The 22441-nt window shown below is 39.4% G+C and overlaps 1 protein-coding gene across 1 annotated transcript in view; it reads right to left on the bottom strand.

Moving 5' to 3' along the window:
- Positions 1-21253, bottom strand: part of LOC104966497 (phosphatidylinositol 3,4,5-trisphosphate-dependent Rac exchanger 1 protein-like) — a 32373-nt gene extending 11120 nt beyond the window's left edge. The window contains exons 1-10 of the mRNA XM_010795684.1: positions 21224-21253; positions 20515-20616; positions 20014-20175; positions 15438-15571; positions 15013-15128; positions 12326-12475; positions 7899-8046; positions 3242-3342; positions 1565-1668; positions 1040-1089 (exon numbers count right to left, since the gene is read on the bottom strand). Coding sequence (XP_010793986.1) covers positions 1040-1089; positions 1565-1668; positions 3242-3342; positions 7899-8046; positions 12326-12475; positions 15013-15128; positions 15438-15571; positions 20014-20175; positions 20515-20616; positions 21224-21253 — 1097 coding nt within the window. The remainder of the gene's footprint in view (positions 1-1039; positions 1090-1564; positions 1669-3241; positions 3343-7898; positions 8047-12325; positions 12476-15012; positions 15129-15437; positions 15572-20013; positions 20176-20514; positions 20617-21223) is intronic.
- Positions 21254-22441: the final 1188 nt, after the last annotated feature.

Here is a 22441-nt window from a genome sequence, read left to right as displayed (position 1 = left end):
CAGGTATTTTACCCACAATCAGTGCAAAAGGATTCATCGAAGTTTAAAAGAATAATCAGGAACTAATGGAGAACTGCAATTGTATATATTATCATATAGGGTAGGGTGAGTGTGTATAAACTGTATTGTGTTTATATTCCAGTGTAACCGTGTTATGGTTTGTAGGTAAGAAAGTCAGTTAGTGAGATTGTGAGAGTGTCTTTATGTGTGTTAAAGAGGGAGAGAGCAGACAGGAGGGAAAAAAAGTCATTTATGATGTAAAGAAAATGTATGCTCATTTTCAGGTTCATATTTGTATGTTGTGCCTCTACTGTGACATGTTTACATGCTTTACTGTTCTTTATTTTTGTAATACTGGCTGTGCTGCAGCACCTCTTTTCACCCTCTGTCTGAAACCAGAGCCCAGTCTGCTCTGATTGGTTAGCTGGCCGGCTCTGTTGTGATTGGTCAACTGCTTAGAGATGTCCTGCCTCTTAGCCTATCACGTACAATGTGTTGAAGTGCTGGCCAATAGAAGTGTGAGTCTTACATAGTGATGTCATTATTTTACGTAAATACTCAAAGTAGTCCAAAGGAGGCGTGTCAGGCACTAGACTAGAGGTTTTGGGAAAGGGAAAACCCCAAAAAGCATAATAGGGCCTCTATAAAATGTTTGTTAAGTACAAACATTTTAAAATCCACTAGCATAAATTAAGATAATCCATAAAACTTTAAAGATTAACAGACAAATGCAAGTAGTTTTTCTTAATCCTTTAAGAGCTATCTCATATAAACCTTCATTCAGGAAAAACCTGGCAACCTGCACCTGAACTGGATCTGGTGAACCTACAGCAGCAAATATCTGGCAGGGAGTCTAAAGTTTGGAGAGGAAAAGGGAGGTTTGAGGACTCCTATTCCTGGCAGGGCTACTGTTAGTTCAGTCATCACAGACAGGGTGAAGCGGGCCGAATGTGAAGCCTCCATGAATATGTATTCGTGCACCTGGAGAGTGGGAGCATTAGCATACTCGGGGGGGCGGGGGAGAAGGGCAGGTACTTACTTGATGACAGGCGTGTGGAGGCTGTGAAGGCGGCAGTACAGCCTCACGCCCTGGAAGAGAAGAAAAGAGAAGTGGAGACGCTGAGTCATACAGCACACACACCTTGGGTAAACAAGTAGCAGCATGGCTTCAGGACAAGAGATTTAACTGTGAAAAGAGTTACCCCAGGGGCTATCCATTTTGGACATTTCATAATCCTGCTATAGTTGGGAAATTCAGACTCAAGCCAACTAACATACCATGTCTTTACATATATATTGTTTGTTTGGAATCACAGTTTTCTATGGGAAGTGATAAGTGCCTCCAGACTCTGTGAACATGTACAACTGTTAGGCAGCAGACACCAACGTTTATGCTGTATCAATAAAAAAATGTCTATGTTGAACCCTTCAATTATTTCATTTTTGATTTGGCACACTTTAGCAAAGGTGCAGGCAATGACGCACTTTTTAATCTAAAAAAAAATATATTTTACATTTCTTATCAATCACCAACGAGGATATCCATACACAGAATTGCAGTTACCTTTGACATGATGTCCTCCATCTCACTGCGGGCCTTGTAGGTGCCGTCGTCGTAGCGGAATCGGTACAACACCTGCTCGTTCTTGAACTGGTGCTTGTCTGACACTAAAAGATACCCAGAAAGAGAACATGTTACCTCAAGGGGAATCATAACCCATCAGATATTAAATAAACCCTTCCTCATCCACTCTTTAGTTGGGGATAAGTGTAATTAAGAAGGATCGTGAAGAGCATCAAGGTTCCTAATGCTTGTTACATGTAAATGGCTGGCCTTTATTTAATGTCCATATGTATTACAGATATCAGTGACTGAATAGCCACAGCATGCCTATGGAGACTGTACAAGTTACAAAATATTAATGGGTTTGAGTGGAGCATTAGGTTTGTTTTTCAAATATTCTGTGACTTTTTTACACATTTAATCTGCAGAAAATATTAGGGTAAGTACAGGCAGTAGGCGAGATGGGAGAAATGTGTGAGCAACACTGCGGTGGTAAATTCTGTCTGCATTGGGTAAGCAATGAAATTCAAATATTTAACACAGCGGACGGCTGCCAAATCCCATAAAACTTCCAAATTTGCAATAACAAACAAACAAAACATTTGATCTATGATTCATTCAACACTACACAGAAGATGAATGAATAAAATGACTAATGCATACATAAACAGATGCCTGACGGTGAAATCAGCCAAACAGAGGCAGTTTGCTTCCACCACAAGTTGGCATGTGCTCAAACAGAGCTGCTGGTTTTCTCAGTCTAGACCTAAAATGTCCTCATAAAACCCAAAGCAACACAATCAGCCATTGTAAAGTGACACATATGGAATGTAAAGTACATGAAATGATAGCTGAATGATTACGGGAGCGAAGGAAAAATTACAGTATGAACGGGTGTGTTTTAGTTGCCTGAACACGGACAGCTGATTGGATAAAACTTGAATTATGTATGACAAAATGCACAAATTACCTCTATCTGATTCCTTTTCACTGACTTACAGTGAAACCTACACTTTGCCTCCAGGGCCTGAGATGCTAACGGTTTACCCACAAAGCCTCACTGCTACCCTACAGACCGTGCGTGTCATCACTCAACCTCTCTGTGGTTGTTCGAAAGATTTCAGGGGATTTTCCGCAGGTATTAAGGAATGTGAAGGATGGGTAAAAAATTCCCTGAGAGGGCGATGTGTATAAATCGGGATAGTGGTTTAGCACTTACTATGTACAACAGCGCCTTCAGCAATACTCTGGACAAACTGGGTTCATACATTATGTATTGTAGCTGTTTGTGTCAGTGCTCTATGCATAATTCACTCAGGTTGGCTGACCTGTGCATGTCCCACTCAAGCTAAATCAGGGAAGGGGAAATAATGTGAGAGACATTTCCAGAATTATTTCCGTCACTTATTTTACCCAATTATGGTGATTTCTATCTTAACATTGGAAGTGGGGTACACATTCATAACATGGGTGACTCAAAGACTGAAGAAGAATGGGAATAAAAGAAAAAAAGCCTTGGTTGAGATGACTAAACAAAGTTAAAAATAGAATACATGATAAGAGGAGCTGCCAAGAGCTTAAAGATGAGAAGTAGAAAGGAATTGAAGATGATCGAGGTTTCACAAACAGAGGGAGAAAGAAAGCAGAAAATAAATAAATAATTTTGTTTAATCTCACCATGGTGAATGATGCCATTTTCCAGCAAGGCTTGTCCCAGGTTGACCCCTTCGTCAGACTTACTGATCTCTCCGCTCTCTATCAGCCACGACACAAACTCACTGAGAACACAAAGAAGACGAAGCAAACGATGAGGCCCACATTTCTTAAATTGGTGACCCGTTATGCTGTTTTTTTTTGAAAATGCAACCATCTTTGGCACAGGGCTCCTTGCTGTGCTTTTTTGATGGTGTGGAAATTCACCCTGAATGCAAACAGCGTAGGTGACACTTTGTCTGAGATTTGCGTCGATAAAGTTGGGATTTTTTTGAAAATGGTCATACGCATGGCTTAAGCTAAACACTTACCATATAACTCTCATAAAACATGCAAACCTCTCTTGTTCTGAGGGATGAGTTTTCTTTTTTTTTACATTTTATTTAATTGGCACATTTCTAAGAAAGCCTACCAATTGTATTTATTTATCAGGCAGCATTTTTCTATAACTTGAAGTTGTTACTGCTGAATTTACCATATAACTATGTGGTTTTTTTGTGTAAGCTTAGCATCAATAAATGTTTCCTTTAGTCTTAGTTTTGTATTTGTTTGCCCATTATCTAATACAACCTTTACTCTGCTTCCATGCCATCATTTGCAACATCAATTAGAGTAAATCCTGAAATAAGGACCCCATGTACTAAATCAAGAAGCCATTTTGATACGGACATTTCTCAAAGCCTTTTAGAATCGTATCGTGACACCAAGAATCGAAGTTGAAATCTTGATTCACATTTTAAGTGATAAACCAAATGCTTTTTTTTTTTCAGATATGACAACAACTGTTGTACACTACTGACTGTGGCTCTGATTGCTAAATGTGTATTGTGTGGACAGATATCATAGGGTAACATAGGGATGGTATTTTTTTAACCACACTTTCACCTACTGCAACAGAACTCACTTTAACCGTCTTTTAATAATACATGTGATGAGTAAGTGCCCGCATACCTTACAAGCAGAGTATATTGCTTTCAGTATGCCTACCTGACCTGACCAGTGAAATATATCTGTTCTGTAGTAAGGCTGGCCTGTACAGTACATTCACAGCCTTGCGCAAAGCACCATCATGACATTTACAATTGGTTACAGTTTAAATGAAATACTTCAACCACAGACCAGAGCACATCTACAGTTCAACTTTCTTTGAAGTTCCTCTTTTTGCGACAAATATCCCTCAAGCTTTTGATACTGTACATGCATTACACATCCGAAGCACTTCAGTTCCGCTCCCCTGTTTTTCACAGCCAGTGTGAGCTGAAAAAATGTTTGAAGGAGAAAATTACATTCTCCCCTTTCTTTCATGGTGCTGAGGGAAATTGGTTCCCCAGATAATGAAGAAAAGTGAATTGGAGCTAGCTAGTGTGTGTGTGTTCATGAATTCTGGGATTAAACATTCCAGCATGGGAACAATTTTGCAGAATGTGTGAGAAATCTTTCTGGACTTGGCTTCTAGGTAGGAATATTTTATCATAATAAAGAAAGAAAAAAAGTGTCATTATGCCTGAGTTATTAGTGTATGTGTTTTTGTTGTCTTCCTGTTTGTTCATGTCAAAGCTGGTGGCTGTTAATTGACATTGACAGGGGACTGAATGGGAGGGGATGGAGAGGAGGTGTGTGTGTGTGTGTGTGTGTGTGTGTGTGTGTGTGTGTGTGTGTGTGTGTGTGTGTGTGTGTGTGTGTGTGATGTAAGAGTCAGGTTAATTTTGGAAACAGAGCTTGAAAGGAAATTAATATGATGAGCAGGAAATGTGTGTGTGAGGAAGAGGCAGACTTTGTTCAGCCACACATGGAGGAGGAGAAGAAGACAAGGGAAATGGATTTGTGGGAATAACTGCTGATGATTAGTTGAGTTCAGCATAACTGAAATAAAGTTCAAGTCAGAAACTGTGAAGTGACAACTTTTATGTTTCAGGTTTACACTACATTTGAAAGAGGACCCATTATGCTCATTTTCAGGATTCATATTTGTATTGTGTGCCTCTACTGGGACAGTCACATGCTTAAATGTTCAAAAAGTTCTTTATTTTTCTCATACTGCCTTTGCTGAAGCACCTCTTTCCACCCTCCGTCTGAAACCAGAGCCCAGTCTGATCTGATTGGCTAGCTGGCCGGCTCTGTTGTGATTGGTCAACAGCTTAGAGATGTGTTGGAAATGTCCCGTTTTTTAGCATATCACTTACAATGTGTTAGATTGGGACAATAGTGTGCTTTTTTTTTGTATATAAAGCCATTATACAAAAAAATGCATAATGACTTTTTAATGGCGTAATTACTTTTGTAATGTAAATGAGTAATAGACAAGCTTATGATCTCACAGTTGGTTTGCCTTTATAAGGTTTTCAACATTGCAACTAATGAGCTAGCGGCTAGAATTTAAGGGTGCTAATAGGACTAGCAATACAAACAGAAACAATGCTGACAAAGCTAATAGTGTTAAACTGAGGAGTAACTGGAAAGTAGACGTTAGCATTACCTCTAAAAGTTGCTAAATACTAAAGTACATGCTCAAAACCTGCTCAAACTAAAAATGTACTTTAGAATTTGGACAAAGCTACATTTTATTAGAAAAACAAAAGTTAGAACAAAAGAAAATCATGCAGAAATTGAGAGGGTAGATATGATATCATTTTCTGGTAGCGTTAGCACTCCTATTAGCACAAATAAAGAGAAAAAAACAAGACACTTCAATTTGATCAAATACCATTGCTTTAAATCCTAACAAACGATGTTAGGCAAGCACTGGCATGATCAAAAAAGTACCATTAACACATTTAAAGTGTGTTAACACCGACCATCTTCTAATATTAGAGAATAGGGTGCTATCAGCCGGCTGTCAGCATCTCTGTTTAATGCAATAAGCTCTCCAACTATGCTTGCTGCTAATTTCATCACAAAGACAAATGCAGAGCTAATGCAGCTCTTATCAGCAGGAAATGACTGAGTGATTAAAAGAGGAAAGTGGGAGATGATAGAAAGGGAAAACAGAGTGAGGGAGAGAGGCAGACAAACTGGAAATAAGGGGGTGAGTGGCTAAAAAAGGATTGTCTGAGAAAAGAAACATTTATGTTGGCAAACAGTAGAATCTGCAACAGCTTGACAGCTACTGTTCTGGCACTGAACAGTGGCTCTGACCTAAGTGAAGTGAATGAAGATAAAACATTCTTTCTACGAGAATACTATTACTACTATATATATACTATATACTATAACACACCATGAGACGCAAGTGAAAAAAGATATGCTGGTGATCTATTTTATCTTAACTTTTTCCTAACGTCAACAAAGGTTTTGAAAGGATAATCAGCAATCTTTTAAAAAAGAAAATTCTTCTGTGACAAAGGTAGTAAAAATGTTTTTCAAGCATTATATTCATCAAGTGAGTTCTGAATGTTCTCACAAGCACATATATTGGATATTGCATATATTAAAGCCGGCTATTTCTAGCAAAAGGAAAAAAATGTAAATACTGTTACATAACTTGTTCAAGTGCAGAAATTGAAATTCACCTGTAAGAAAACAAACAACTACAATATAGGGAAGTGTTGCCCTTGGCGGAAATGAGCATAAAAAAGATAAACTAAGACAAAAATAATCCTGACAAAAAAGTTTCAATACTGGCAAAAACGTTTTTATCCCACTCTTTTTCACGTATGAAAAAAAAAAAAGATACAAAATTGATCTTCGAAGTAAAACGTTTTTCCTTTCCTTTTTGAGTCATAAAGAGAGAAACACATTTAAATCAGACAGAAAATGTATCACCAGAATATATTTTCTTCTCTCTTGACTTGGCTTCAGTAGTATGCTAGTAACGCACTGTTCTTAATACAGTATACTCTGACAGGGAAGGAGAGTGCTTAATGCTGACGTGTACTTTTATGCAGAATGAAGTTCCTGAAAGCAGGTACCTTGGACGGAGAGAAGAAAAATCCCAGACAAGGAGTTCACATGACGCCACAAAGATTGAACATGTCTCGCAGACACACCATTACATTTTTAAGTGACCCATTACATTCCTGTAACTGATTTGAAAGTAGTCAATGCACTGTCTACTACACATCTCTCGAAAGAGGCCATGTTGGCAGTGGTGAAGACACAAACGGTTGCTCCCTGGTTTCCCTTTAAATGGTCATCACCTTTGAAGTCTTTCCATGTTTTTATTCTTTGTTTCTTACAAAAATGGTGCCCGAAAGAATTTTAATTGCTGCTCAGGATCTCACAATTGCTAGCATTAGGGAAACCTAAGCAGGTCTCTCATTGTCCTGAAACATAAAGGGGACAGCGATGGCTTGTTGCAGAGCCTCAGTTAAAGTTCCTTTGCTAATGAAAGTCTGGATGTGTGAGTGTGTGCTCCATGATAGGAGTGTGTAGGGAGCAACTTGGTCCTTTCTATGAACCGTGAGAGGAGACTATAAGGGGGGCTCATTACAGACAAGAGGATGTAGGGATAAAACAGTTTAGGCACCTTGCCAGAACTTGGGGAGACTGGATACAGGCTCTTTTGAAAGAATGCAGATCTTATGTAACACCGCTTTTGTAAGGACCCCCTTGTGAACAGCATTGCAGTCACATTCTTGGAACCTCAAGAAAACCAGGCACTGAGGGAAATAAAGAAACTCACTTTCCCATGAAGCACTTGGGCACAATGCTGAGCTTCCTGCGTCGATCTTTAATCAGGTGGCGACTCTTGGTCATCATCATGTGGTAGAGCTTCTCCCCCTTCTCTGCAATCATCACGTAGGCGTCCCGCTCCATTCCCAGTTTGAGACCTATGAACAAAAGAGAAAAAACTGTCAGATTCCCGTCAATGGAATAAGACTTTTCTATAATAAAAGGAAAATGAATCACAATGGCAAAACAAATACAGCAGACCCATTACTGGAAACAAATTTCCAATTGGCTTTAGTGGCTTTTTTCACGTGCCAAAGCCAAAAGGCAAAGGCTGTCATGGTTCTATTAAAACAGACAAACGGGCCCTTCTCCTGGTTGTGTTCTGGTATTCTGCAGATGAAATGAAGCCAGGACCAAAGCACCGCAGCTCGGGTCCGCTTCAACCTTCTGAAACAAACCCAGATGTTTATCTCTCCTAGACGAGTTGCTTCATGGAGTGAGTAGAGTTCGGGAGGGCAGTGTGATCCTGATCTTGTTTCTGTTCTAGTTTGGCGACTATTATTGCTCTATTGTAAAGCAGAACATGTGAGGGCACATTGTAAGGCCCGATGCCCCGATAAAACCTCTCCAGTGAGTTCACAGTTTGACCTGCTTAAGCTCACCGTGGGGTTTGATGAACTTCTGAAAACACACAGACTTTCTGACTGGGGCATCTAACTCTGCTGCACTGCGCCTTCATAAGCTGCTTAACTCTACTGAGAGACACATCAAGCTGCTGAACGCGACTAAAAGGTATTCACGCATTTAGTGCCGCTTCTCCTTCAGGGATAGGAAATAATACATTGTTGTTGATTCCAATTCCATTATTGACGCTTCGTATCGGTCAATTTGTTGTTGTAGTAGTCATCATTTTTCGTAAAATGTGGCCGTACCCTGGATCGATTTTCCTTGCCACTGAGTTTTTGCAGGTAGATTTGCACATTTGTCAGACAAACATGACAGCTTCTGGACCTGGTTCTCAACTGGTTCTTGATTCCGCATAATAGCGGCCTTGCTGGCAGTCAGCTGACATTTGGCTGAAGCCTTTGATCTGCAAATATGATTTGAAGACACAAGGGAAATATGCCCCAACGCAAGGCATTTGATCACTTGGCCTTTTCAACATTCCCTTGAGGTTGGCTGGGTGTGTAACATTGTAGGACCAGAGCAAATTTTGCAATACAGTTGAAAACTAAAATGCACTGAAAGAGCACAGACCTCCGCCAAGGCCAATAGTGCCTTCACATGCTCCTCAGATTGTCCTATTTCCCAATTTGGGAAGATGTTCTTTCAACTCCGGTGTGTTCATGAGAATTGTATAATGTTTTTAAAAAGTTGATATATACGAGTTGTTGTACCATTTTGAGGGGCCTTTCATGTGAATTATCCTAGGTGGAAACACATTTTTAAAATCATTCCCAACCCACATGAATCCAAACCTAGCAATACCAATGGAAGTGAAACAGCTATATCCACCTTGTAATAAGTTCTTCACGACCCATGCTACACCAGGTTTTAATAATTTGTACACAATCCTGCTGACAGACAGTCAAACAGACTTAGACGAAAATATAACCTCTTTGGCAGATGTCACACAATTCATTGGGTCTGCATCATGCAACTTTTAGCGGTTTAAGGGAGAAAGTTAAGTGAAAACTCTTTTGGAAGTCTGACTAACTGAAAGGCGAACAGAGGTGTAAAACGAACTATTGAATTCACTTTTCCCATAGGTTCTCTGGAGTTCTGCACTGGGTGATGCAGCTTGGGTTATATTACATTTGACAGCAGCTGGAGTAGACTTAAACAATGAGTGTCATTGAACAACAGACGGAGCCTGTCCAGCGCAGCAGAGGCCCCTCAGCTTCTGTTCCAGCTGTCAGAGTTTGTCTTGTAATGCTCCTCGTCTTCCTGGCACAAGCTAATACCCTATCGCATTATCTGCCCCACGCATTTTCCCTTAAACTGCCGTGAAAACAGTGATAGGACAAAACACCTCCAGCTGGCAGTGTTGAACAATGAAAGTCTTTTAGGAGGGTTTGGGAAGAGCCACATGTCCAACACAGGGAAGGACCACAGCGTGGAGAAAGTCATATCGAACAAGGCGTGTCAGGAGTGGAATCATGCAGAAAAAGTGGAACATATCTAGGATTTATTGAAGAAAAATACTATCATGTAGCTGTCTACACTGTAGCGAAGAGGTTGAGAGAAAGGTAAGGACAGAGTATACTGTAGAGGGGGTAATAGAAAGGAGAGTGTGGGGAAAATGGGCACTGTGACTGATCTGGCATCTGTTAGCCTCAGGTCGATTTCCGCCGGGGTTGAAACCAAACACCACAAGCTGCAGCACACTCCTCCGTACTTACTTCTAACCTGAAACCCTTTTATCACAGAATCAGATGCTAGTGACGTCAAATTTACACTCTGGATGTTTTAAATGTAAACTTAGAAAACATTTGTTAAAAAAAAGTGTTGACATTGGTGATTAAATGAAGCTAAAACCCTTTTTCTTTGCTCATTTTACGCCAAATCCCATTCTATTAGCTTTAGGGATTTTTAGCCGTCAATGCTATCAGGTGACCAGTTGTGTACCTCCCCAAATCTGGTTAAAGCCTTTCACACTGTCTAAGGCACACAACATAACAAAGACAGATGGCCACTGATGAACAGGTGGGAACACATTTTAAGACAAAAGAGGGAAGTCGGAAAGAGCAACAAGAATATCAGTTTGCATTACTAATCTCAAATCGGTGGATGTGGCGCTGTGTAGGGCTTATTTTTGATCATCAATGAATGAAGTGTTTTTGAAATGGTGAGACTAAATACACTAGATTTTCTGCAAACTAATCAAGAGCTTTGTCATGTCAATTCATTATATGGCTTCAAAACCAACAGCTGGACATGGATACAACTGTGTTTTTAAGTCTATACAAACACTCTTTATTCTAGGTAAAATAGATCCAAGCATGCATGACGTCATTTAGTTTCACGTTCTTTGACAAAAAGAATGCTTATCTATTTAAAGCGTTCGACAAAGATGCTGTTTTTAGCACAGTTGTTGTTTGCAAATGACTCATCACACAGAGGGATTTGATTAGACACCACAGCTGCATTGATTTTTTTTAAAGGGAAGAGATTGTTGAAGCAGCAGCCTCTGCTTAGTGCACAGGTCAACCAGGCCAACTGTAGACGTCATGTCACCTAAGCCTCTGTTTATGAAACACAGCGTGTTCAAGGTGGGACATAGCCTAAAGGACACAAACACTACATCCAGGTCTTCAGCACACACTCTTTACTGTGGGAGAGCTAACTGAGTCTGAATCGGTTTTGAATATAAGGTGACACTAACATGTAGGGCAGATAGAGTGGCTAGTAAAGCGTTGGTTAGTGAGGATTAGAAAGCACTATGTATTTGGTTAGTAGTAGGTGTTTTTTAGCTTGTAAATGTTTTTGTATAATACATGAATTTAAGCCAATAAACTAGATGTGTTAGTAACATATATTGAAAATACTTTCTGTTTAGTGTCTATGCCCCTATTCTAAAGCTTCGGAGAGCTTATCAGGGTGTCCCATTTCACATATCTCCATTCTGTCTTATGGTAAATGGAAAATAGACTTCATTTATACAGCGCTTTATTCAGTCTTACGACTCCTAAAGGGCTTTTTATATACGCAAGTCTGCATTTATGCAATTGCCCTGCTGCCATACAAGGTGCCACCTGCTCAGGGAAGCTAACATACACACACATTCACACACTGTTGGGAGCCCAAGGATACATCTAAATGTTAACGGCAGGGGCTGTGATTGAACCCACAACCTTCCCATTGTAATGACCAGTGTGGCCTTATGATTGCACTTGTATATGTTTTGTATAAAGTAAATGGAATTGAATACGCAGTTGCCAGTTTATTCAGGGTTCTAACAGAATAGGGAGGTAAGTAGGCATTTTGAGATATTTTTTAAATGTTAATCAGTATAAAATTAAAGACTAACTTTACAATAACCACAATAAAAGGACAACATAGGACAAATGGTCCAAGGCTGGATTTGAACCCGGGTCCTCCGCACAGGGACCAAACCCCAGCCCCAGGGCCCGCGTGCTTTTTAAAAATATGAATTCCATTATTAGTTCCCATTATTACACTAGGCTGAAACTAATGCATCCCAAGACAACAGTCCTTCAACACAACATAAAAAAACATTTTTTGAGATACTGTAAATAATACCCGTTAGTTCCACTGGAAAATATGGTTGGTGTCTTTCTAAGTACTATTGGAAAGCCACTACATCCTCCATTAGAGGAACTCTGGTACAAAATAAGGACCATTCTCTGGTGTGCGCCATCAGAGCCATAAACCAGAAGCACCATAAATTGCCTTCTAAAAAAAAGTGTTACTCACTCTCTCTCTGCTCCCGTTCTCTCAAGATGGCGTCCAGCCACTTCTGCTTGTCTTCTGCATTTTTGGCCATGCAGACAAACCACTTGTTTTTCGCAGTGTTGTGGATCTTCCAGCCGTTAGTCACCGTGTAGTTGTTGCTGTGATAGTCCGCTGCAAAGAAAATAAAAAACCAATCAAGTAATTTGTCTTTAAAATGGGACAGGAGTCATCATGTAAAACCGTTGAAGTCTTGAATGGCCCTTAAACAAGCAAACAGTTCACCTCATTAAAATAACATGCACTTAAATGATCTCACTTGTTCACAGATTTTTACTGAGCTTGTTTTTTCCCCCCTAAGCATTTCATTTTGAAAGAATGACACAAAAACCACAGCACTATGTCAACGCTGACCTCAGTGGTAAGTAAAGTGAAGCAATCAGAAGAGTAATCAAATGAATCTTGTTAATATTGAAGTTATCTCCAAATAGGACTCGAGCAATGATTTACAAACCAATTAATGAGATAAACATGATGCACCGGGAGAGCAGTAAAAGACCCTGTTACCAATGACTCTGCAAAATCTCTCCTCGTACCAGCTTTCTAATTGTATTATCCATTTAGCTGCAGGTGAGCAGCTCCTGAATAATGAATGGTGGCTGGTAATGGGGTGCATTAGTCTTTCACGCTCAAAGGTCATATAAATAGATCTGATACTCTGAGACCCACAGGGAGCAGCTCCTGCTGAGGAGGGAGAGGAGGGAAGAACATTATCTTTGAAGCAAATGGAACGGAAAAGATGGATTTCGGTGAAATGTTGTTTGAGTTCATGCTGATATCTTGCAAGGAGGCCTTTATCAAGGCAACAAGGTGTATAAGTCAGTAAAAGGGAGGATGTTTTTAATGCTTTAACCAACAGATTGCTATTTGAGATAACTTCTTTATTTTTGTTTTTGGGGACGTCCCTTTCCTGTAGTGTGTCAATTGCTGTGCATGTAAATGTTCTGCAATGGCTCAAATCCAAAAGTTCCCTCCAAAGGGGGATTCTCACTCCCCGTGCCTGAAATGCCTCTATTCGAGTCCTTATTTTACTTCTGTAACATAATGACATCACTATGTAACACTCACACTTTTATTGGCTCTCTCTCTCAAATACATCTCTAATTGGTTGACCAATCACAACAGAGCCAGACAGCTAACCAATCAGAGCAGACTGGGCTCTGGTTTCAGACCGAGGGTGAAAAGAGGTGCTGCAGCACAGGCAGTATGAGAAAAATAAAGAGCTTTTTGAAGCATGGAGGCATGTCACAGTAGAGACATTAAACACAAATATGTAAATAATAAGTCCCCTTTAAGCTAGCAGCATATTAAATAAAACATAATGTTTCCATTCAAGCTTTAAACAAATAACCCCTCACACATTTCACAGTATTTAAGCGCTAAGCGTTCTCAATGTTCTGCGTATAAGGCATGTTTTTCTATGTGGTTTCCCCTACAGAAGCCTAAATGTGACAGCTATCACCAAACACGTAGAAAGAAAGGTCATGTGAGCTTGCAACATATTTTGAACAACAAAAAAGAGGAAACACGTGAGAGAGAGGAAGATGAAGTGTTTCTACTGAGCCCAGCACAGTGCCTCGCAACACACCACAATAGCAAAATAAGCCGGGACAACAGTATAACAACAAGCCCACAGAAGAGTCGTTTATCTTTGGCACAATAACTCACATTGGAGCGCATCAGGTTCATCTTCTGGCTCGGGGTTGCTTTTGCACTACAGATCTGTATCAACACCTCATGCCATTACTGAATAGCTGACATCAAAAGGTGGTACACAAGGTTGCAAGCTACATCCTGTTTGAAACTAGGTGCAAGTATGATACTCCACCCAAACTGTCAACAAGTACCTGATTCGTATCCAAGCAGGGCTTTCTAAATGGTAAAGTGTGAAAAAGAAAAATAGCCCTGTAGGCAAATTGAATTCGGGTTGTTATTATTTATGCACAATGTCAGTTTTTGCAACCTGTGATATCAGTGAACTAAATAAAAAGATTGGTTAAGATCTGAAATATTTGAGAGTATTTGGGACAAGCATATGACATTCTAATTTACGCAAAAAGATTAAAGATGTCAAAATAGAGGTGAAATTTAAAGAATGTAGTCAAATTCTCAAAAATAAATTGAAATGTGGACAAAAAAAGTTGCAAAACCTTTGAGAACAAAGTCAAAATGTTGATAATGAAATTGAAAAATTGCAAGAATTACATCGAAATGTTGTGAATACATTCTCAATATTGTTTAAAAAATAGTATCAAAATGACGAGAATAAAGTAGAAATGTTAAAAATGAAGTCAAAATGTCAAGAATTAGGTCGGACTTGTTGAGAATAGATTCAGCGTATTCAAAAACATGTTGAGACTTAACGTGAAATGTTGGGAACAGTCAAACTGTAATTAAAAATAAGGCAACAAATGAAGAAAACACATCAAACTTAAAGCATTACTGCATACACCTAGAATTCAACTTTATTCTCAACATTTTGCCTTTGCAAATAAAATAAAGACATTCCTGGACTTATTTTTCCCATTTTGCTGATACTCTCTTAAATATACTAACCAGAGGCTCATTAGAAATCACCAACATGCCCTGGGAGAGTTTCATGAATGGACATATAGACAGTCTCCAAAGGTAACTGAAGGGCAAACACCAACCTGTTCCATCTTCCACATTTTCCACCTCCATCACCTCGGTGTTGATTCGGCCTCTGAACACATAGAGGGGACCGTTGATAGACTTGGTCCTCTTGGTGGACTTCTTTCCAGAAACCCTAGAAAATGGGACAACACTGTGGTTACACTCTGTAGGGAAACATCCACTGTTTCTGGTGCAACCGTGAGACAAGAACTTGTGTCTTTAACAAATGTACATTCATTTAGAGACATGTATGGGAGCAGCAGACACATGTAGTTGTTTCTGTTTTGCTTGCATACTGAAAATCTGTCTGCACAAACGGGAATTTGCTGCAATTTTCCATGTCTGGCTTTTTTCCAGTAGTCCAGCCAATATAAATATATTTGAATGCTTTCTTTGACATGCTTGTAGAAGCTTCAGTGTAGTTGGGTAATGCCTTCCTCACCTGGACTTCCTCTTACAGTAAACCAAAAGGTTGTCGAACAGGAAGAAGACGCGTTCCTGGATATTGCCTGCTGAGATTTTAAGGAGATTTCCATGAAGCAGCAACTCTGTGCAGATATCTGTCAGGTTGGTGCCCTGAAGAAAAAGATAAAAAAAGTAGTTAGCTACTGACATGTGTATTGTAACAACATTAAAAGTTTACAAAACTTTGCAGTTATATCCATCAAGGCCATGGTGTGGAAATGGAAATAGCACTACATTTGGAAGTTGCAAAGATAACAATTCTGTCTGTATCAAAACTTGATCAGTTCACAACCTCAGCGAAACAATGCGAAATTCAACTCTGACATTGTGAACGTCTTGTTTTCATTCCAATGTTAATGACAGGAACGAGTAAACAAATCTGTTCCTCAGCCAACTTCAATTTTTGCGAGACGGAGAACTAAGTACATTTACTCAATAACCGCACTTAAGTATTATTTTGACATAGCCGTACTTTACTGGAGGGTTTCCATTTAATGCTACTTTATAATTCCGCCTGAGTCAAATATTGTACTTTTTATTCCCCTACATTCACTTTTCTTAATTATTTTTGTAATGCACTACTTTAAAAGAGACTATGTTATGCTAATTTACAAGGTTTATATTAGTATTTTGTGCCTGTACTGTGACATGTTTCCATGCTTTAATGTTCAAAATTATTTGGAATTTCGGCCTTTGCAGACCAATTACATGCACACAAAAACATCTAACATACTACAGGAAGTGGCAAACCCCAAAAAGCACAATAGGGCCTCTTTAAGTAAAGAATCTGAGTACCTCTTCTTGAGTTTACACCCAATGCAAATCTGCAAATAGAAAACAATGCTGGGACAGTTAGCATCTCGCTGGTGCATCACTGTCTAGAAACATCACGTTTAAATAACCGATAGAGACTGGAGAGTTTCTCCTACATTACTGCAGTGTCTTGAACTTGACTTTTTAGCTTATTTATAATGTGTTAGTTAATTAGATGCACACATTTATTGCCTCGGAAAACTGTTACCATAGCCTACTTTTAGTTTCCTGTGGGGCGCTAAAACAAACAAAGCCTTTTTATTCTCTTCTCGGGATGTGAAAGCACTACAAACACATGCCTGCATCCTCACATATTCAAATACAACTGTTGCATAGAGGAACCGTGCAGCAAACCTAAGTAAAAAGGAAATATAGAATGTGTGATATTAAAGACTGGCCCACTCCCTTGTTCTTACACAGGAACAGGCATTATGTTACTCTGCAGCCTACCTACCACCTTCACAGGATGTGATCGAGCCTTTCTTTAAAGCCGTTTCTCGTCAGCTATTGAATACACCCCAACCGGTTAAGACCAATATAACCTTTCGAAGCAGCATGAGGCAAACCACAAACACTGGTGTTTCACAGTCAACACCATGGACTGCAACCGCTTCAACAAGTACAACGTTTGTCTGTTCAACATGTATTTAATGATGCATTTACTGTATTTAAAATGTCAAATTACTGTACGTTTAGATGAACATTGAGAGGTGTATCAGTACCTCCTTGCTGATTTTAGAGGATTACAATTTTGAGTGATTAATGAACCTGTCGTAGTAAATGAGGTTGTTGACGCCAATCTGGAACAGATTGAAAAAAGCTTTGTTGATCGACCCTAGCATGGTGCAATATTAAAGGGGCCCCATTATGCTAATGTATACGTTCATGTTTGTTTTGTGTCCTTCTACTGGGTTTACATGCTTTAACGTTCAAAAGGGTCTTTATTTTTCTGTGGGAGACATTCTACTTTCACAAAAACATGTGTAAACACATTTGGGAAAACCCCCAGAAGCATAAGAAAGCCTATTTAACCTTATCACTAAGTCGCTAAACTTCAGGACCAATACATACAATTATTAAGGCAACAATCATTTTGGAAGATTTTCAGTGTTTTCACATTTCCATCTAGGGAACAGAAACCGCTCTACAGATATACACATGAGCAACCATGCACTCACATGTTCCATTTCGATTTGTGAATAATGGATGAAAGTATTTCCTATTGTAAAATATACAGAAATATTCAATGGACTTCAATTTAAAATGTACAACCTCATAGAGTCCATAGAAGGTATAAGTGCTGCACGTTTAAGCTGTCAAAACAGAGCTAGCCACACATAAAATAGAACAATTGGGGGTAAAGACATCTCATTACTCATTGTTAAATGCATCATTTCCCTCCAAATCATCTGGAACTAAATGCACCCATGTGCAGGCTCTAAACCCCTGCCTGCGCGCCGCCCGCGCCCGTTGGTTGAATAGAGAGCGAGCCCACCACCCCTCACCACACCCCCACACACACACAAAGATAGATCAGATGTGGACTTCACTGTTGTCTTTGATCCATCTGACATGGGTCCACCGGAGACCTGTGGAAACCCCATGCTGCCCACCCCCACTCTCAAGCGTCCATAATTGATTCCCATGAGTATATATTTATGATGGATGTTCATCCCTCCTGAGTTTGTTGAGAGAGAAAAAAGAAATCAGAGGTTTTCCTTAAGGTGAATACCGACCGGTCTGGGGAGGGGTCGTGTTTCAGACAATCGATTCAACCTCATGTTGACTGCACTAACCTGAGGTTGGGGGTTGGAAACTTTTACCTCTTGTCATGTGCATGCATGTCTATGCTTTCCTGCATTTATAATGTATATGGAAGCGTACAACACACAGTGGTGGTGTATGTACGTGAGTGTATCTGAGCAGCAGTAATGCGTCTGGGTCTGATTCTGTACTTCTGGCGGACTCTTCCATTAGAGCTGGAGGTGATTAGCCCACAGAGTGGCTGGAGAGAGGAAAGAGGAACGAGACTAATGCTGTAATATTGAAGGCTCTCTGGGGGGGAGGGGGTGAAGTGCCTTTTTGAGTTGTTCAGAGGAAGAGCACAGAAATTGCCTGTCTTGGACCACAAAAAATGATTTAATGTTCAACTAGAAGGGCACTTGATAGCTTTGCTAAATATATACTGTAGATTTCAAACTGAAAATCCAAATAATTTAATTATTTCTCTAAACCTTTTGCTATGATTAGTTCATCACTTCACCAATACTTGCTGAGATCTTGAGATCTTGAGATATATATATATATATATATATATATATATATATACACATATATATACATAGATACATCAAATATAAATTGGGGGACATCACAGTGGCTAAAGCACACACCGTGGACTAGAATAAAACCGATAATATATTATTCATCACAAGATGGACCAGGATATATTCTGCATTTACTTTCACTGCCAAACTAAAGACCCAAATATCAGGGTCCTTTTTCTGAGGGAAAGGGAGAACAAGGGTACATTCTGGCATGCGAGCTGTGGGATGTCCCAGTGGTTCCATCCTTCATTTTTCTTCCTCTGCCCCCTCCAAAAAGGTCCCCTCATATAACCCTCCCAATGCATGTGAGAGTGCAGCTCTGCTTCCTAGGGTCCTTTCTGATTGGGCAGTGTGCCTGTTGGCATCCCCCCCCTGGCACCCTGAGTGGGAGGATTGTCCCATTGGTGCCTGCTTAGACAAGGCTTCTGTTGTGGTGGTTGAGGGAGGCGTGAAAAATGCACTGAACCCTTCGTTCGGCTCCCAAGCCCCGTCCGTGGCCCCTATTTGGCTGCAGTAGTAACTCTTAAGATAGATGGTGGAAGTCTTTCTAGAATAAATCTGGATGAGGTTGCAGTGGTTTTGTCAAAGGATTTGTTTCATTTGTCAGAAACCTTGTGCAAATAACACATATTCAGGATGCTCTCAGAAAAGTAGGACCTTTTTTCCTTACACTTCACTCTGAATGTCAAAGCACTTCATCTAGCCATTTGGTCTCCATCTTGCACCTCTCAAGGTTTCACCTCTCAACCTTTTATCCTAATGTAAATATATACTTCACCCTAAAAAAAAATCATAATCTGTAAAGCGATTTATCAACTTTTGCTGCCTTTAATTTAAGAATAAAACCTTTTTTTTAATGCATACACTTATTGTATATATAGCATATCATATGTTAATGCATTCCTCCAGTATAGTTATATGGCATACAGTAAGTGTTGGCATTTCCTGGTTTTAAAAACTGCACTAGAGTAAATTGATGCAATTTATATATGCAACTGTTTTAGCTGATCTATTATTTGGTTTTACAATGTTCAACCCTACAGTAGTTTTGTGATAGAGGTTTTCGCACAAAAAAAAATATTTTCTTCAATTCACCAAGCTATAATCCACAGTGAACAAAGATTTAAACAACTGTAAAAAGCCTAAAGGAATATGTTTGAAAACATCAGTCAATAAACTCTCACACAGGTTGTATAATCCACATCCCAAATTGTCTTTCCCGAAAACATATATTTCCTGAAAAAAAATCATACTTTTTAAAAAACACTTCTGCATGACCAGAACTTAAATTGGTGAGTAGCATGTTTGTAAAACGGAACTGGGGTTATACTGTCCGATTTGAATGCCACGCATATTTTTCAGTATATGACCCTCTTTACGACTACTCTCTGTCTTTGACCTGCTTGCTCTCACCTCCCAGCCCTCGATGTGGGACTGCAGCTGTTCCAGAGCCTCCAGTTTCTCCATCTGCCTCTTGGTCTCATTGATGTTGGAGCAGACGGCCTTCATGGCCTGCAGAGCTTCCTCCACTGCCGGATAGTCAGCGTGCTTCTTAGGGGTCCGCTTTAAAAGCTCCTAGTGATGAAAAGGGGAACGTTTTCAAACAAAATATGTAGAACGTCCAGAAGGAAGCAAATACAAAAACACTTATATGGTTATAGAGTCTTCTGTGATCTTTAATGGCGAGAGGGTTTTATACACAGGCCTTGTACCAGCTACACTCACAGTCAACATTTCTGTCCATTTGGAGAACGTTTTTACAACAATATAAAGTACGGTAATGGTATCGATCACTAAGGATACATTATGATTTGCGCTGTGGCCATGTAATGTAAAAGTCTAAGCAGGCTTTAATCAAAGCTGTTATCATTTGATGACAGCATCAGAACATCAGTGCAGCAGTTTGGACAGTACCTTCAACAGCAGAGGATACTTGCAGATCCTCTGAATGGGGCTGAGCAGGTAGCCCTCCAGGGGGACATCTGTGCTCTTCTTCCCACCCAGTAGCATACAGTGCTATAGAAGAAAAGCGAACAAACACAATTAGACACCAATACACATTTCTTACAAATACATTGTACGGTTTATATTTATTTTAAGGGAAATAATTCATTGCAATTGAAATGCAGAAAAGGTTGAACAATAAAAAATGTAAACCCCCAAAAACCCAAATGGAACAGATATCAGGAATTGCACATCATTAAACATGAACAACATTAAAAAAGTGTGTGTGGAAAACTCTATTTATAGAAGAATGACAGACTAATCATTGGAAAATAAATAGGTATTGTTCTTTTAAATCGGATCTTGGTTTAGTTAAAGACAAGAAGAGTCCACCTAACTTTTCAATTTCGACAGTATTAGACTTTTTAAAACTGTTCTTTGTCTATCTACGCCACAACACCAGTCTATTTCGATGCATTTCACAGCTGTCTTCATTGCCGTCTCAGGCCTATTGTGTTTTTCAGCAATAAACAGACTTTAATTGACCACTGTTGTCATTTCTATCCAGTCACAGTCTATTGCACCTGAAGCAGATCTATAACCGGCCCAGGTGCAGAATATGAATAATCTGTCAAGGTGTGTCTGGGAGCTAGTTAATGAAGCTATATGCAGAGGATACCATGCTCTCCATACTCAAATCACATGCCATTTTGTAGGACCTTTTTTAAATGAGGCTAAAATGGCATTTGTGTATTTTAGGAATAATGATCATGCAATGCTTTAGTTGTTTAGTCATTGTTTACATTTAGCTGTTTTAACATTATATTACAAGATAGACAACCGCTTCAATTACTATTTATTTATGACTTTAAATCTATCTTGACTGTGACCGCTCTGCACAACCTTGATTTCTGAAGCTTTATCAGCAATTACCACATCCTGTCACCAAAGCTTTTTTTTTAAAAAGTCTATATTGTAAGATAATAGTACTTTCTGGTTTGTTTTAGCCACATTTTAAGATTGACTGTGAGTGCTGTTTTTATCTCTGTATCATATGTTGGTAACACATACTGTACATAAACCAAAATATAGTTGACTTCACACTTCTCTTACAGCAAAGCAAACATCAGGAGATTCAAAAAAGACTCAAGTGTCTCTCTTAAGCAGTGGGGGAATAAACAAAAGTACATTTGACTCAAGTACTGTAGGGAAGTACAATTTTGAGGTTCTTGTACTTTAGTTGAGTGTGTCCATGTTATGCTAATTTCTACCTGTTTGATCACTTATTATAATCAAGTGCTATAATGCTTATTAATTGGAAAATGTCCTTTAAGTTTTGGTACTTCAAGTTTATTCAGTTATTAATACTTTGGTGCTTTTACTTATTGAATGTGGGACTTGTACTGTTACAGAGTATTTCTACACTGTTGTATTACTTATTTTTAATTTAAATATCTAAGTTCTTCTTCCTACACTGCTTTGTTGTTTGGATACACAACTGTCTGCAACCATACCGCCTAAAACAATAAAAAAAATATCCGCGCTTAAAAGGATCACTGAGAAACCTCCAAAATGTTTTCTCATGCCCCAGAAGATTTGGGCTTTAAAAAAACTGTTAAAATGAGGGGGGGGTTACAGTTACAGTCATGGTTTCTCCTCGCTTTTTATTTTGCAGGAACGCAGTCTGTCAGTGTGCTATGAGCTCATGGGATGGGATGAAAGATCAACAGCAGTCGTGCAGATAAACCACTTGAGTGTTCTCCAGAAGGGAGAGATCACTTTAGAGCCTTATAATCATGGTGTGTGTGTGTGTGAGTGAGAGGTGTTTATGAGTGTGTTGTGTGTATGCCAGTATCACAGCAGCTGGTCCAATGGCTCCGTTGGGGCCTTCTGGTCA

The sequence above is a fragment of the Notothenia coriiceps genome, unplaced genomic scaffold (genome assembly GCF_000735185.1).
Source record: "Notothenia coriiceps isolate Sejong01 unplaced genomic scaffold, NC01 NC01_scaffold00037246, whole genome shotgun sequence".
NCBI lineage: Eukaryota > Metazoa > Chordata > Actinopteri > Perciformes > Nototheniidae > Notothenia > Notothenia coriiceps.
The sequence above is the reverse complement of the archived record's forward strand: the minus strand, read 5'-3'. Positions and strand labels throughout refer to the sequence as shown.